The sequence below is a fragment of the Chinchilla lanigera genome, unplaced genomic scaffold (genome assembly GCF_000276665.1).
Source record: "Chinchilla lanigera isolate Chin_1 unplaced genomic scaffold, ChiLan1.0 scaffold00044, whole genome shotgun sequence".
In the NCBI taxonomy this organism is placed as follows: domain Eukaryota; kingdom Metazoa; phylum Chordata; class Mammalia; order Rodentia; family Chinchillidae; genus Chinchilla; species Chinchilla lanigera.
In genome coordinates this window covers 2,211,897-2,228,765 of record NW_004955445.1, presented here as the reverse complement: position 1 = coordinate 2,228,765, position 16,869 = coordinate 2,211,897, and the positions used below count along the sequence as shown (strand labels likewise).

Sequence of the window (16,869 nt, the reverse complement as noted above, 5' to 3'; positions counted from 1 at the left end):
CAGCCTGAGGGAGTGAAGCAGCAGATCAGAGTCTGACATTAGCACAGGCCAGGGACAGTGTTAGCTGGCTGGTGTGCTGAGACTAGAAAGCTCCTAGAGGCACGGGAGAGCTCAGGGGAGCTCAGTGACTCTGCAGTAGATTAGCAATGCCTGCCAGGAGCAGGGGAGAGGTGAGCAGTGGTCTGAGTGCTGTCTTAAAGCGAAACTGTGGTATCCAGCTTCATGTTCAAACCCAAGGCCGCACAGACCAGCGCTGAGGACAGCTCACAAGGCCAATTGTGAGCCTGCTGTGTGGATGGGCACCGGCCCTGCCACAAGGGATCCCAACTGTCCGAGGAGAAAGTGGTTTGAAAACCTGCATATCACTAGGACCCCTTCATGCCCAGCTCTTGTGCCAGCCACCAGAGGGCTGCAGCCACCTCCCCTGGCTAGGGGAGCAGCAGACAAGTTGCAACCGGTGCTGAGCCTCAGCCGCCACCCCCACGGGTTATCTGGTGAAGGTGGCTAATTACCAGGGCGTTGGGCCCTTGGGACCGAGGCACCGTGACTCCCCACCCCAACCCACACCGTCTGAAGAGCCGTTGGAGCCTGGCGGGGCAGAGGGTGCCACAGGAAAGGGCTCTGCGCGGGCAGCAGGCTGGAGCATGTGTCCCTGCCCGACGCACAAAGGGCTGCGTGCAGGAGAGGTTTCCACTTGTGTGGCCCTGCAGCAGGATTCCTGGCCCGTCACGTGAGGTGAGCACTTCAAACAGCACGGCCCACACGCCCGCGTGTACCAGAGGCACAGGCTCTCCACCCAGGGTGGGGCCTCGCCTTGTTTTGGTTTTCTTTTCTTTCATTTTTTTTTTTTTTAAGTTAAATTTCCAGGCAGGGTTTGGTAGAATTTAAAGCAAGTCCAGGAAACAGAAATCCACAGGCAGGAAGCAGATGCCATGCAAGCTTCTGAGGGTCTCGTCCCGGGGGTTACGCAAGTAGACACTTGGTCAGGGCTTGAGGAGGATGCTGTGGGGAAGTCAGGGGTGAAATTTTGGAGCCTCCCAGCCCAGGGGCACGCGTGACCGGCGTCCACACCATGCCGAAGTTGCTGCGATGGGATCTGCTGGCACCCCTGCCTTGCAGATTTGTCAAAGCCTCTAACAACTGCCCAGGCTCTGAGCTGCACCCCCACTGGTCTCCCCTGCTTTCCACCCTGCTCCAACCTCACCCCTGCACCACACATGCCAGCCTGAAGCCCTGCAAAGATGTCCACGTTTCCTTGTGATGAATTTCAAACACAACATGTGGCTCTCAGGAAAATGTTTCACCCCACTTGGCGCCCCTGCCTTGCCCTGCCTCGGGCACCCCGATCCCAAAGGGGCCGTGAGAACCTCCCACCCTGGGCCTCTGCCCTGAGGGTCCTGTGGAGTGGCGGGACCAGCCCAGCCTGACTCGACACTGAGCTTGCTTCCCCTGGGGAAGGTCCCCTGGCCAGTGCCACACACTCTGGGCCTGTCGGTACACACAGATAAGGATGACAGCCACCTCCTGCTCGTCCTGAATCAGTACCTCGGGAATCCCATGCCTGGGCTCTCGCCGCTGAACACAGTCCCAAGAGTCAGTGCGGAGGAGGCCCCCAACTGCAAAGCGTTCAGGTGGCTTTTGACTTCCTGAGAACCCTAAAAGGTTCCACCTGCAGACACTGGAGCCACGGACCACTGATCTCTATCCGGGGATACAGGGGGTCCCCCAGGCTCCAGAGAGCCTTGCTGTTAACAAGGCCACCCCCACAACAGGCTCCCTGCTTCCTTAGAAAGGAATTTAACCTTCAAGGCCAGCCAGGTGGGGCAGGAGAAACCACTAACAAACCAGGTAACTCAGGGTGGGGCCATGTGTAGGGATTTCCAAATCTTCCTGCGTTCTGTGGGTGCGATCATCAGTGGATGAGAAAGTCACATCCCACTGCTGCTGCTGCAGATCAACATCAAGAGCGGGGTCAGAGCGGACATATTCATCACCTCCAAGCTCTGGAGCTAAGAGTCTATTGTGGGTCCACCTGGTAAAGCCAAGGTGCTAGGGGCTGCCTCCATCTGGAGCTCAGGGGACACAGCTTCTCCCTGGCTTGTGTCCACCTCACCCCTAAGCCAGCTGAGCAGCCTCTCTGTCCCCGGTCCCCACAGCCCTCTGACAACACAAGAAAAGGCTCTCTCTTCCTAATGACACAGGAACTGCAGTTCTTCTGTGTCCACCTGGTCACCCAGGATGAGCTGCCCCGAGCTGAGGTCAGCTGATTCATCCCAAATTCATCAGGAACCTTAACTTCCCAGTGCCACAGATGTCACACATGCACAGGCTCCAGAGAGGGAAACCAGGGGATCTCTGAGGGGCTAATATCCTGCTCGCCATGAACACCTTCATGAGGAGCAAGCGGGAAAGGGCACCCTCAGGCTGCAGGTCACCTGTCCAGGAGACATGACGGGGGTTTTTCTTGCTGCAGGCTGTGCCCCAGGGGCCTGGCTGTCCTCTCTGCAGTCCACTTGGAACTGTTTTATTGGTGACATTACTGACGTGTACTCTCGGACAAGTTACTTAAGTCTGTGGCCCCAGTTTTGCCCCTCTGTAAAATGGGAGGCCACCTGTCTTGGAGCCTCAGAAGCTACACAGCATCACCTGCTCAAAGCTCTGTCCCACCCCATGGTGTGGACCTGAATGTTGCTACCCCCGGAAGTGTCTTTGGGGAAAACATCTTATCTTTAACGCTTCTGTTCATCTTTGAACTGTCTGCAATGAAAATGTTACCCTGATTTATAATTTTTTCACTTACAGAAACAGAACGCTTCAAAAAAACTGAGAAGTATCCCCAATAATGCACACACACACCCCTTCCATGTACATTCAAAAAGTACTTAAACTGGTCATGGCTTTGAAACGTTTTTCAATATTTAGAAAATACATGAAGGATACAGGAAGCTGTTCTCCCATTTCCTCCTCCCCTCCTGCAAGTGTAAGTGTAAAGGTCACCACTGTTTTGTCGCTAGAAATTTACACGACTGGTACCTTCCTATGCTAATGTTTCGCTCCTTGCTTTTGAGGTTCATTTCTTACTTTCTCAGACTTAACATGTGAGGTCCAGTGGGAGGGGGTTAGGGGTCTGTTTCCCCGCTGTCTGTTCCAGATCCATCTGCTGAGTACCTACACGGGCTCCGAGTGGGCCCCCACCTGTGCCCTGACCTCGCCCCGCGTGCCACCTACCTGCCACGCTGGCCATCCTCAGCGCTTCCTGGTTCTTGGGCGTCTTGGAGCGGTTCTGGCTGCGCTGCTTGCCCCCCGTGGACCGGACGCTGCGGAAGTGTACTTCCGTGGCCTTGAAGAAGGCCACCATGAAGGGCTGCTTGTTCTGGGGCCCGTGCCGCCCGATCAGGCCCGCCAGCTTGGGGTTGACACTCTGCCCTAGACAGGAAGCAGCAGATGCAGACAAAAGTGGGTGCACGAAAGAGTTCCACGGTTCATCCTCCCACAGCCTATTCATTCATCCAGGGAGCCGCGACTGAGTCCTCAGTCTGGGCCAGGAACTGTTTTAGGCACCTGGAATATAGTGGGAACAAAACAGAGAACATGCCCTGGGCCCTGAGCTTCCATGCTGGTGGGGAAGGCAGGCAGCAAATACAGCTTGCCGGTATCCAGTGGTGCTAACTATATGGAGAAAAATGAAGCAGGGGACTAAGGTTCTCAGGAGGGCTCCGGCTAGACACACGCACCTCATTGGTCAGAGCGAGTCACAGGGTCAACCCAATTTTGTGAGGTGGGCAGGGTTCCTATTCTGTGTCGTGGACAGCAGAAACAGTTGCCAACAGCCGCCTGAGTGCAAGGCAGGAGCCACCTGAGCAAGGACCCGGGGACAGTAAAGGAGGCCCACGACGGTGTCTGGGGGTGAGGGTTCCCCTACAACCGCCAGAGAAAGACACAGACACACGGGTGCACGCAGAAGCAAGTCGGAGGCCAAAATGCCGAGCGTGCCAGGAGCCACCTACAGCCAGAGGAGGCAAGGAAGGGGCTTTCCGGAACCACGCAAGGGGCACAACCCGCCCACTCTGGACCTGGAGCCCCAGACTGTGAGATAGCAAAGCCCTGCTGCCGTCAGCACCCTGCCTGTGTCACCCTGCTAGGGCCAGGACACTGTTAAGGGCCACCTCGAGCTGCCTGGGAGACTGATTACAGGGTCCAGAGCAGAAGCAGAGAGACCAGGAGGAGAGGCAAACAGCCCGGACAGTGGCCCGGGACGGTGGCAAGTGCGGTGGGAAGAAAAGGTCAGATCCTCCAAGTTAGTTTTCCAACCCACTTTGGAATTTATTTGGGTTATAACATGAGTTCGTGAACTGAGGCGCCCTTGCTCAGCTTCTCGGAAAGTTGAAGAAATGCACAGGGAGGTGCCCTGTGCCCCCAGCGGGTCTCCCCTGTGGCTGGTGACATCTGTGACATCCAAAGCAGGAGAAGGGCAGGTTCAGGATTTGTTTTCAAAGAAACTGGACCGGCTGAGACTTGGATGGCCGGGTTTGAGCCCTGGAAGCAGGGAGGGGCCTTCTTCCAAAGTGGGGAAACTGAGGAAAGGGGTGGGGCTGGAGCACAGAAGACAAAATCAGTTTGGGCTGCCACGGGAAAGACTTGTTCAGTACACAAGGAAGCAGGCAGGCAGTGGGAGGTCCCGCCGGGCACAAGCTTGGCTCTGGGTGGTGAGGAATAGGGCCCAAGCCACCTTCCTGGCTTCAAGCCCTGCGGCCAGGGCAGAGCTTGATACATGTCTCCTGAGGGCAGCGGCAGGCCAGTGGGTGAGCTTGGACTGCTCAGCCTAGAGAAGGGATCAAAGCCGGGAGACCAGATGGGCTTGCCCGCAGACCACGTGCACCTGGACAAGCAACCCACCCGAGGACAGCATCTGAACCCACATGAAGGGACACCCCAAGTCAGGTAGGATAGTCAAGGCAAGTGACATCCAGGGTTCAGGAGGGCCCTGCCTGCTCACATCTAAATGAACTTCACTTGGAGGCCTCCTAGACGGGCCAGGAGTCACGAGGCTCAGCCTCCCAAGACCTGCACGGTACCAAGGGGTTGGCTTTGGCTTTTAACAGCTAATGCTTAAAAGAACAAACGTCCCCAGGCCCCCAGATTTCACCTTCCCCACCCCGTTAACATGCGGCTTTCCTGCATTCTTGAGCGGGGTTTCCACGAGTTCATCCATCTAAAATGTGAACCATTCTATAAAAGGAACCATTAAAGCTGAACCCCTAGGAATAGTGCTTCCCCCCTGGAAGGCTTTTAGGGCAAAATAAAAATGCCTGACCTAAAAATCCGATGCTATCCCAGACACCTCCAAGCCCAGACCCTGGAGCAGTGTCTCTGCACTAAGGGGCTGGTGTGTTCTCGTGGCCACCATGTCGGCACGGCCAGGACGGAAGGCACAGGGAGACCTGCGTATGCCACTGAGCTGCCAGTGCTGGCCAAGAGAGGCAAAGCTGTGTGCTGGGGCCTCGATTTTCTCATCTGCAAAATGGGGATGACACTGCGGCCTCGTGCATCCTTCCTCCCTGGTAACCAACCCAATTTGCGTTTAGGCAGCTGTGCCTTAACCTGGCTTCACCCTGGCCTTATGGGTGGGGCCTGTGGATTAATAAGAGGCAACTAATCCTCAGGTATCAGGGTTTCGTCCATGACCCAATTCAGTCAGGGCATGCAAGAGAGGAATCCTGGAAGTTTCTAGGAAATCAGTGCACTACTGTAAGATTCAGAACTCTCTCTCAATAGGATTGAGGAAGAAGAGATGGATGGAGCCCCAGAACTAGCCACCATCTAGCACCCATAGGGAGACCCCACCCGGCTCTCTGAGGTGCTGGAGATTGAACCCGGGGCCTCGAAGGCACTCCGCCTCTGCACTGCAACCTAGGGAGCCCATGTTTTCAAACAAAGCTGGTTTGGTAGAGGAACAGCAGAAAGAGAAGTTCTAAATCAAGGGATCAAACCAGCCCTGCCGCTCACATTCTCACACCGGCCACCCGGATGAATGCTTCCCTTGACTGTCCAGTCCAAGCTGGTGTTCTGGGTGGTTCTTGCCACTTCTGCAGAGGCTGAGGATTTGGGACATGGGTGCTGGTCATGTTCGGCCTGGTACAGAGCCGGCCCTCAGAGGACAGAGGTAGATTCTTCCCCGCCATCATTAAGTTAGGGGAAAGGTTCAGGTTTTCAACTCAGAGACTGAAAGACATGACGGACACTCATTCATAGTGAACAGAAACAAAAAACAGGGCTATGGAAAGCTGGCCGGCAACTGCCCCAAAGAGTTAAACACATATTCACCACGTGACCTGATGGCCCCACTCCTTAGCACATACGCAAGAGAGTCACACTGCTCCACACCTGTACCCGGGTGTTCACAGCACCGTCAAGCACAGAGACAAAGACTGGGACTGTGGAGTGCCTGCAGACCAGACAGGGAGACACCAATGCCAGACCAGGGAGCACCACAGGTGTCGGGGCTGGGTGACCCGGTGGAAGGGGCCACCCATGCACTGTTGATGTTTAACAGCAACCTGGGCCTCTCCCTAGGAAGGTGGACAGCACCCCCCACCATCATCTCCAGAATCATGTTGCCGCATGTCCCCTAAGAGACAGCGTCCCTGTTTCAGGGCTGTGGCCGGCTCCCTATTCAATCTGACTCGTCCCAGACATTTAACATATATAATTAAAATAAGTAATTGCACATGCTAATGAAAGCGGATATATTGCCACATCATAACCACCTATAGTATGTACACAGATCCAATTTATTTTAGTTTAATACTGCAAGAAAGGGCCAAGGAAGGTTATTAGAGGGGAGAATTCCTTTTCCTTTCGTGAGGTTACACTGTATTAGCTTTAGTTAGTGTGTGTAATTACTTATATTTAAATGTCCAGCAAAGTTGATGTAGGTGAATCAAAGAATCTAGACAGGAAAACAATATATACATAATAATTGATAAAATATGTGTCTTTGGGGAAGTTGGGAATGATTTACATTTTAGCTGAGGGTTAATATTTCTTTTGAAAAGCTTGTGGATTCGCTCAAAAAGAGTCATACTTTGCAAATTAAAAAAAAGGATGCCCGACTGAACTTGAACTTCAGACAGATAAATAACGCTTGCAATATGTGGAACTCACTTAAACTGAGCAGTTATGTGTGGTCGTTCAAATGTAATGCAGCATCCTATGTTTTATCCGTGAAAGAAAGCGCCTCTAGGTGTGTGACAACGCCAGGCAGACAGAGCGGAGGCAACGGCCATCTTGGCGTCTTTCAAGGGACTCATGGCTTCCCTTCCTCAAGCACCTTTTGTTTTTGTTGTGTTGCTTTTTAAAGTCTTCATTTTCAAATTAAGATCACAGTAAAATCAATCCTATTTTTTGGGTTTGCAAATCTCTAAGTATTAACATATGCGTGGACTGGCCAGGCCGCGCTTGGGTCAGGACGCAGAGGAGCTCCGGTCCCAGCACTTCCCTCCGGCTGCCTTTCATCTCCTCAGTTCTCAGCAGGGGTGCTGCCCCGCCCAGGGGACATGTGGTGATGTCCAGAGACCTGTATGCCATCAAGGCTGGGCAGACGCCACTGGCACTGAGAGAGCAGAGGCTGGGGCAGCCGCTAAGGGCCACACAACACACAAGTGGGCCCCACACTGAGTTATGGAACCCATGCATTGACAGGTCAATGCCGAGAAACTGTGGTTCCCGACTACAGCCTCCTGCACTTGCTGATCGCGTCCCCGTGGCTTTGGTTTTTCTAGGTATTTCACACACATGGCTTCCTCCAGCCTGCCTATGACAATCTGGAAATCTTTGAGGCTGATCCATGTAGTTGTGTTTCTGGAGTGCACCCTTCTGGTTGTGCGTGGTACGCCATGGCGCACATGCATTAGAGGGCAGAGATGACATCCACACCCTGGCTCAGCTGACGCCATGATACATGCTTTCCCACCAGGAATCCAGGTAGAACCCGCGAGAAAGGACCCCCGCCAACTCAGGAAGGGTGCCAGGCCCAGCTGTGGGGTGCCCATGGAGACTCCAGACGCAGGAGGGATGCAGACTGGTACAGGGCAGGGGGTGAGCAAGTGCCTGGAGGCTGGGTGTGGCAAGGCAGGTGAGGACAGGGAGGGGCGGCAGGTGCCTGACGGACCCGCTGGCTGCCTGCAGGTGGCACAAGCAGCTGTGAGCTCGGGGAAGGTCCCAGGAACAGGCAGGGAGCAGAAGCGAGGCCTCTCGGCAAAGAGGGACACAACCCACCCCCAGCGAGGGCAGCACCTTCGTCTTCTTGTGGCTTCTTTATTTTCCAGGCCTGGGGCCATCAGCTGCCCTTCGAGGCCCACAGAATAAGAATGTTTCTCATTCACTGTGGAAAACACACGAGTCCCAGACACTCCTCTGGATGGACCCAGGCCCAAGTGACCAGGGAGAACACGGCTAACACTTGCGACATCTGCCTGGCCCCCGTGATCCAATTCTGTTCTTGCCACCAAAGACCGTTGCAGCCCCTGGGACATTGGCCTCTCTATCCTCCCCGTCTCCTGGACAAACAGGAAGTGAAGCAACTGCAAGAAGCAAAGCACCCTGGGGCCAGCTGCGCCGTGGGTGGTTCACTCGGCAGCCCCGGCTTTACCGGTTTAGTTTCCACAGCCGTCCTGCCTCCTTCCCTAGCTGCCGCGGCCAGCTCCCACTTGGACAGCACATGCCCTCTGAGCCTCCGCTGCACCTGGTCCCATCTGGGTGGTGGACAAGCAGGACTTGGGCTCTCGCATGCCTGAGCAGAGGCTGGGGCGCCGCACACGTATCTGACAGGTGCGTGGTCTGCGCCCGGCCAGCTCCAGGATACAGAGATGTAACGAAGAGGAGAAGGAGCCTTGGGACTATGGAGCTCTGGAGACAGAGAACAAATACTAGCAGGCGCTGGAGAACCTGGACAGGGGCAGCCCAAGCCATCAGAACCTCCTCTTAGATCAGAGCGGCTGCGAGCTGCTGCCCCCTGAGCCCTCGCATGATTTCTTCTATGACCTGGGAGAGAGGAAGGGACCTTGTCAACCAGGACAGGATCTTCATCATGGGCAAGGGTGAGCGTCAGCAAGCAAGCAAGCGCTTTCATCTGCAAGCAGCAGGGAGCCCTCTGCATGCTCCTCCGCTGGGCCGAAGGACCAGCCACACGGCCCCGACATCTCCCGCACGGTACAGCTCCTTGTCTGCCATCCACCTCCTCCAAGGCTGTGCAGAATGTGACGGCAAAACCTTCATCTAGTGTAGGCTGGTTGTTGAGTGAATACATCTCCTAGGTGGATGAAGAGGCTGCTGGCTATGGGAAGCTGCTCTAAGGACCAGGTGTGGGTGGGGTGAGAGGTTAGCACTGCTGCCATTCTGGCAGGCTGGCCCCAGGGCCAGTGATTTAGGAGCCCAGGAACCTGTTTGCATGTCTGTTAAAAACCTAAGATAACACAGAGACCTGCAGCAGTGAAGAAAATGGTTTAATGTTTAACCCAGCCAGGACTATCTTCATCTTTTAGATCTGTCCGGCAGGGAGCCACTCCTTCCTTCCTAGGGAAGGGGACTCGGCGAGAACAGGCAGGCCGGGTCCAGACACGTGGAGACCAGCACCTCTGCTCTGCATGGTCCTTCTAGACCCCTGCAGAGCTCACCGATCACAGCGTCCCCTCCACCCCACCCCACCCCAAGTCTGATCCCTGGGGACTACATTCCCTGGAGGCTTTTCGTACATTGAGGAGGCCTCAGTTGGAGTCCTCAGCCTGCCTGGGAGCCTTGTGACTCTAGTTAAGTTCCTCAGCTTTCCTGGCCTCAGTTTCCCCATCTGGAACATGCTGGTGATAACAATTACATTTTAAAAAGAACAGCAACACAATAACAAAATCTAACACTCGGGGGTATGGTGCAGGGCCCAGCGTTTCCCAGGACTCTCCCTTTTCTTTCTCCCAGCTGCTGGACAACACCCACCAAGCAGCGAAGGAACACGGCCTGAGGAGGAGGCACGGGGCTGAGACCACACCAACAGGACAGCTGCAGACACCAGCCCAGAACACCACGAGGTACCAGGCAAGACGGCTCCACTGCCTCAGCAGGAGGATGGGGTCCCTCTGCACGGGGCGCCCCCTCCTCCCTCACCCAGCCCTGGGTGGTGCCTCATGCCCCCGGTTCCCACCACCAGCCTGGAGTGCAGGATGAGGCTGATCCAGGGGTGAGAAGTGCAGGCCTTGGGGCTGGGGCAGGGAAGTGGCCACCTCTCCCCATCTGTTCTGTACCAAAAGACAGACAGAGAGACAGCAGCCGACTTCTGCGGCGTCTCTCCCTTCCGGGGAGCTGAGGCCAGGCTGCCTGGCTGCCCCCAGGGAGCCGCAGGGGCCCAAAGGTTACAGGATTCCCTCCCTTGGGGGCACAGGGCCCAGACCACGGCCAGCTAGGACAGGAGCAGATGCAGCTCTGCATGCTGCCGGGTTGTCTCAGAAGGGCACCTCTGACCCGAAACCTTCCCAAGGCCAGGCAGAAGGGAAGAGAGTGCACTTGCTTATGTGCTGTGTCCTGAGATCAGGACACGCAGGGCTCCCAGGAGGCCAGGCATAAGGTTCTGAAACTCTGTTCCTCCCCAGGATGGCCACAAGGGGCCTGGATTTCTACCACTGGTACAGGGGTGACCAGCCTCCAGGGTGCTCTCTACCTCTACACAGGGTAGCCTAGTGGCCAATATGCTGCTTAGCTTTGGACAAGGTTGTGTCCCATCTCCTGCCTTCCTGGGCCCTGGGCCTGAGCTGGCCTGTCCCGGAGCCCCTCGAGGCAGGGAGGTCCCCAGGGCAGATGCCAGAGGACTCTGCCACCAGCTCAGGCCCAGCACAGAGAAGGTATCCAAGGAACAAAGGCTTCCTGGCAGGCCGAGCTAGGCTCGCTCCTGTGTGGGGATCTGTGGGAAAGCTCGGGCCCAGGACCAGTGCCCTGAGAGACACAGGGAGCCCTGAGAGACACAGGGAGCCCTGAGAGACACAGGGAGCCCTGAGAGACACAGGGAGCCCTGAGAGACACAGGGAGCCCTGACAGACACAGGGAGCCCTGACAGACACAGGGAGCCCTGAGGCACCAGGCACAGTATGGCTTCCTAGCCAGGCCCCTTATGGCCCAAGGAGCGCTGGGGGAAGGCCTGTTCATAAGCCCACCCTCTATCAGTGGCTGTGAGGCGGCCTCGGAACCAGCACGCACAGCTCCCCTAGGTGATCCTGACAGGTACCACACTGAGGACTGCTGGAGTAGGGGCACGCAATTGCCCAGCTCAAAGCCTGGGTCTCAGCAATGCGACTCGCTTGTTTCTTCGCTCATCTAACATCTCACACGGCCAGCTGGCCTTGGCGCGCACCGTCCCTCCCTGTGGATGTGAGGGGTGGGCTTCCCCTGACCAGGGTGACCACTCGCTGCCTTGGACACACCAAACCTGGACAGGTGCCAGTGACAGGGCACAGCCTGACCCTCACCCTGACTCTACACAGTACCTGTGGCCACGAGGCCACAAGGAGTGGTGAGGGGCTCCAGTGTGCTGTGCAGGGGGGAAGCCCTGTGGGCTCTGAGAGCCTCACTTTCCTCCCCTGCACTACGGAGATGCTGACAAGGGCAGCATCCTTGGGTGGGGACGGGCAGTGCTCGCGATAATGACACAAAGCCCTCGTGTGGCGGCCACCTCCTGTTGCGCCCCAGCTTTCCGCTTGCGTGCGTTCATCTCACCACCCTTGGATGTGGAAACAATGATTAACCCCATTTTCCAGATGAGGGACAGTCAGTGACTCACCCTGGGCCACATGAGCCAGCGGGGCAGGCAGGACAGAGACACAGGACAATGAGGTCAAGCTGGAAGGTCCAGCTAGTGTCCACAAGTCGAGGGCAGCAGTGACTCCGAAGAGGAGAAACCAGCTCACCTTTGCCTCGTTATTTTATCTCACCCCCAACACGCTCCAGAGAGCTTCTAAGGAAAAAGCGTTGGATGGCTTTATTGCCAGATAAGCTTGGAATTCTGTGCAACATTTCCGCCCAGAGATTCACAAAGGACGCAGGCCAAATAAAGGCTCTGATAAGTTCTGTAGAGAATCCTGTTTATCCAAATAGCATTCCTCACACTTAACTGACCCGGAAACCGCTTACCTCTCCCTGGGCTACCTATCGACACTTCAGGAATCACAGCTTGAGAAATAATGGTACAGGGCAGACTACAAACTTTCTCTGTAAATAAATATTTCTGAAAACAATACGTTATGTTCAGCTTGGCAGGCCACAGGATCTCTGTTACAGTTACTCAAATTCGCTGTTAAAACACAAAGGCAGTCTGAGAAATAGAGGAAAAAAATGAGTGGGCAATGTGCAGTAAAACATCACTTATGGACCCTGAAATGTCAATTTCGTATCATTTTACATGTCACCATGTTCTTTCAATTTTTCTCAATCATTAAAAATTTGAAAACTTTGTCACTAGAGTGAAAGAGCAGGCTGTAGGCTGACGGATGTCAACTAGGTTTAGTGTGCTAACTCGTAGTATAGAGCCATGGAAAAATCCAGTACTTTCTAGAATCTTCTTTAAGTCTGAGGAGCGCAGAAAGAGGGTGGGACATGGGAAAACAGCGGTGGGGAGACCTTCAGCAGAGAGGAGGCTGAGCTGGAGAGCAGAGGGAAGTGTGGCCCTCACCTCTGTGGCTCCTCCCCTGGGCTCAGGTGAGCTTTCTGAAACTGAAGCAGAGGGAATGTTCTGGAGGATCAAGGTGGGAGGGAGGTGGGAGGGGCCTCTTTCCTCACCAGACCTCACCAGGAAATACGGAAACAGTTCCTGCTCCTCACATCCTACAACCACATCCCTGAGCTGGAGGAAGAGACACACAGAAGTGCCTGAACTGGACCATCATTAAATCACCCCTAGACGGTTCTTCCTACAGTGCAGTGGCCTCTGATAGGAGGAAAGAGGCAAAGCCCAGGAGCTATAAAGGAAAAGGTGATTCAATTCAGCTACTTTGTCAGAAGTCACTTGGCAAAATTCAGGATAATCAAAGTAAAGAGAAAACTCAAAACTGGGGAAACATTTGCTGCTCAAATTGCAAAGAGTCAAAATGGAGAGGAAAAAGACCTACAAACTGCCAGAGCGATGGGCAGTGGGTAGGGACAGACAGCACCCAGGGAAGACACTACAGATAACACACGTGGAAAAAGGGCTCCCTCACACAGGAGAGAGAAAAGCAAAGTCACATGCCGGGTGCCATCTGTCCTCAGGTGAGCAGCATAGCAAGGACAGACAGGCTTGAGAACCTGAACTGGTGAGGAAAGGGAAACAGGAGCCCTTCCTACTACCAAGGGCAAGGTCGCTGTCAGGAATTCACGCCAGGGCTACAGTCACTCAACTGAAAATGACCTGTGCACAAGCTTTTCCACCCCAGTCCTGTCTGTACGAGGAAAAGAACACCAGGTGCAGTAATAGTGACAATGGCTTTTATTCAGGGGTACACTATAGTCAGGTCATGTCCTGAGCACTCACTACCCAAAGCTTGGTCCAGAGACCAGCAGCCTCAGCATCCCCATTGGCCATCTGGAAAGGCAGGCTCCCCCATATCAGAATTTGCATTTTAATAAGATGGGGGGGTTCTATGTACATTAAGTTGCTATTTTAAATACTCTTCCCATATTAACTCATGAACTTTCAGTGGCCCAGGTGCCCTTACCACCCACGTGTTGGAGATGCGGATGCCAAGAGTTACGGAAGTTGTCCAAAGTCACACAGAAAGGGAGGAGCAGCACATCCACACTCACACTTGGGCACAAAACACAAGCCCTAAAACAAATGAGGAAGCTCTTTAATTATAAGCAATTTAAGTGGTCAGATGAAGAACACTGAATATTTTGTGCCATCATTTGTGGGAGAAGAATCAAAAGAGCAGAATCTCTGAAAAGATACCTACTAACACAAAAAACAAGAATTGACTCTGGGAAATGGAACTCAACAACTGAGAGAAGGAAGTCAGAGGGACACTATTTACTGTTACACATTTCCGTAATGTCTGACCATGAAGCCAAGGGCATATACTTCCTATTCCACAATAAGTGGAACAATTACTTTTCTTCTTAAAAGTGATGGAAGAAAGAAGCTATACACCCAGAAACCACACCCACTCAGTAGAAATATAAGTTAAGAAAGCAGATATTGGCATAGACCACTGCCAGCTCCGCACTTATCTTCCTGTCTGTCCTTCTGGAAGGAAGCAATTTTGGGAGGAAGTGAAAGGTGCCAGGGAGGCCATCTAACAACAGATTCTCCAAGAATTTAGGACTCAACCACTAATGGGGAAGAGGCTAATGCCTTAACCAGTACAGTGATCCTCAATCAGGAACAATTTTGTCACAAAGAGAACACTTTGACACTGTCTGAAGACACCTTTAGGTGTCATACTGGAGGATGTGATTGGTACTAGCAAGAGGCCACAGACAACATTGAACATGCTCCAGTGCTCCAGACGTCCCAGAATGCCATGTGTCAGGAGATCAAGAAGCCTGTGGTAGCACTTGTCACACTGCTGGTGCGTAAGGTATCAGCTCAAGGCTCTAGCCCCAGTAAAATTCTGACATAGGAGGGCTGGTCTGGTCTGAGGTTCTGCACTTCTAAATGAGGATGGTTACCCATGCTGATGTGGGACCACTCCTGGAGCAGCAAGGCCTTACCCAATCTATCTGTGGCCAACCTGAGAGGTTGCTTTGGGTTCAGATCAAAAGGTAGGGTGCTGAGTCCCATTCAGGAGGGGCAGGAATGTCTGGTCTGGAGGACAACGAACATGCGCCTTGCCCAGAACTTCTGAAAGTTCAGGAGCACAGGCTGCAGGAGAACTAGTGGGGGCAGTGGCCGGGCACTCACCATCCAGAGTCTCCACTGAAAGTTGCAGGCCCAGGTTGTGTCGAGGGTTGACCACCCAGTGGTTGCTCGTGGCCGTGATGTCGAATACCAGCCAGCCCTCCTCGGAGGCCCAGAGGGTGCGGCTGTCGAGTAGGAAGAGGTCCGACTCCCTGTGAGAGAGGAGGAGACAGACACAGACTCTGGGTTAGCAGGATCATAGCTCAGTTACCCCAACAATAAGCTGCTTACTGAAGAGGACAGCCTTGTGAGGTGGGGGAGGTAGAACGGGGCTGGCCAGTCCTCCAAAAGCAGGTTCATCAGGCACAAAGACCCCTCATAGCTGTGGTAGGGAAAGGAAGTACAGAAGAGTGCTAAAGAGACACAAACAGGGAACAGGGAGCTGCTACAAGGTGATCTTGCCTTACCAATTGCTAGGGGGAGCCCAGCAAGACAGAGCAAAGGCAAGAAGGAAGTACACAGCCCGCACACCACTGAGAGCCAGGAAGAAGAAGGTGACCCTGCATGGATTATTCAGCCTGTGTCTGGCACCGTCCCAACAGCTCCACACACACCGTCTCATTTACTTCTCACAACCCTAAATTGTGGGATATTATCTCCACCCAACGCATGGTAAGATCATGAGTTGCTCAATGTCATTCAAGCAGGAAGTTGCCAGGCTGGGGTTTGTGCAGAAAATCTCCATCTTCACACCATGTGACTTCTTCATGAGCCTACTGTGTGGACTCTGGGTAGACATTATTAACAGAGAACAGCCATCAATTCTTTCTTCCTCACTTTTTGCAAAATTAAATGGCAAAATGGTAGAACCATAACTCAACCCAGTGAGAGATGGAGGATGGATGGGTGGGTAGATGGAAGGAAGGATGGATGGATAGATGGATGGATGGATGGGAGGAAGGAAGGATGCATGCATGGATAGGTAGAGTCTGGCATACAAAGCAAGGTCTTTATAATATCTCTGGTGCACTTCTAATTATAAGGACTCAACTTCAGTAAACTGAGTCTTTTATTTTATATTATTTTATTTGGTACCGGGAATTGAACTTGGGACCTTGTGCTTGCCAGGCAGGCATTTGTACCACTGAGCTATATCCCCGGCAACTGAGTCTTTTAATAGTCAATTAAATTATTGGAACCCCTGTGCTGTGCAAGGCATTGGGGTGTAGGTATAATGATGAACACTATCAGACTGGCCAATCTCTATCACCTATACAATTACCTAACTTTCCTGAGAGTTAAGGTGAATTTTCTCTGCTTACACATAAACATGTGAGATGTGCTAACTATTTATTAAGCACTTATACTGGGCCAGGCCCAGAAAATCCTGACCACAGCATACCACTAAGTCCTTAAAACAACTCTGTAAGATAGACAGTACAGCTGGCGCCGCCTCAGAAGGCAAAGATTTTTGCCCAGGGTCACACCACTGAGAAGGGCCCAGGCAGGTGGAACACAACTAGGCTACCTGCAAGCCCAAGCCTGCAGCCACACATGAAGACTGTCCTCCTGGTCATAACCTGTGCTAAGGTGGAGTTGTCACCATTTCAGAACCTGCACGAATCAGATTCTTTCAGTATGTCCCACTAAGCTATTGGTAGAGCCAAGCAGCAGTGCTCCTATAGACGAGGTGCATGTCTCCAGTTGGCTCCAGTGGCCTCCTCCTATTAAACTACTCATGACCACACTCATTCATCTTTCCTGTCTGGCCCAGAGAACCCATATTTTGCTGCCTGCCGCAGTGCATTAGACATTCACCAGGCCTATCAATATGCACAACACAGGATAGAAATATGTCATGCTGGCCAGTGTCTCTGATTTATTTTAACTCAAGACCTACAAGCAATGTGCAGGGAGATTAAGTCACTCAGGGAAGCCTACACAGGGATGAAGGACCAGGCTCGGAGACAAGCGCTGGGGCAGGTGTGAGAGCGCAGGGTGGCCTCACTAAGCACAATCTC

General features: G+C 53.5%; 1 protein-coding gene across 1 annotated transcript in view; it reads right to left on the bottom strand.

Annotated features, from left to right (window-relative positions):
• The window catches only part of Bmp7 (bone morphogenetic protein 7), an 81,538-nt gene that overhangs the window by 6,829 nt on the left and 57,840 nt on the right, over positions 1–16,869 (bottom strand). The window contains exons 3-4 of the mRNA XM_005392260.2: positions 14,912–15,060; positions 3,229–3,426 (exon numbers count right to left, since the gene is read on the bottom strand). Of these exons, the coding sequence (XP_005392317.1) occupies positions 3,229–3,426; positions 14,912–15,060 (347 nt within the window). The remainder of the gene's footprint in view (positions 1–3,228; positions 3,427–14,911; positions 15,061–16,869) is intronic.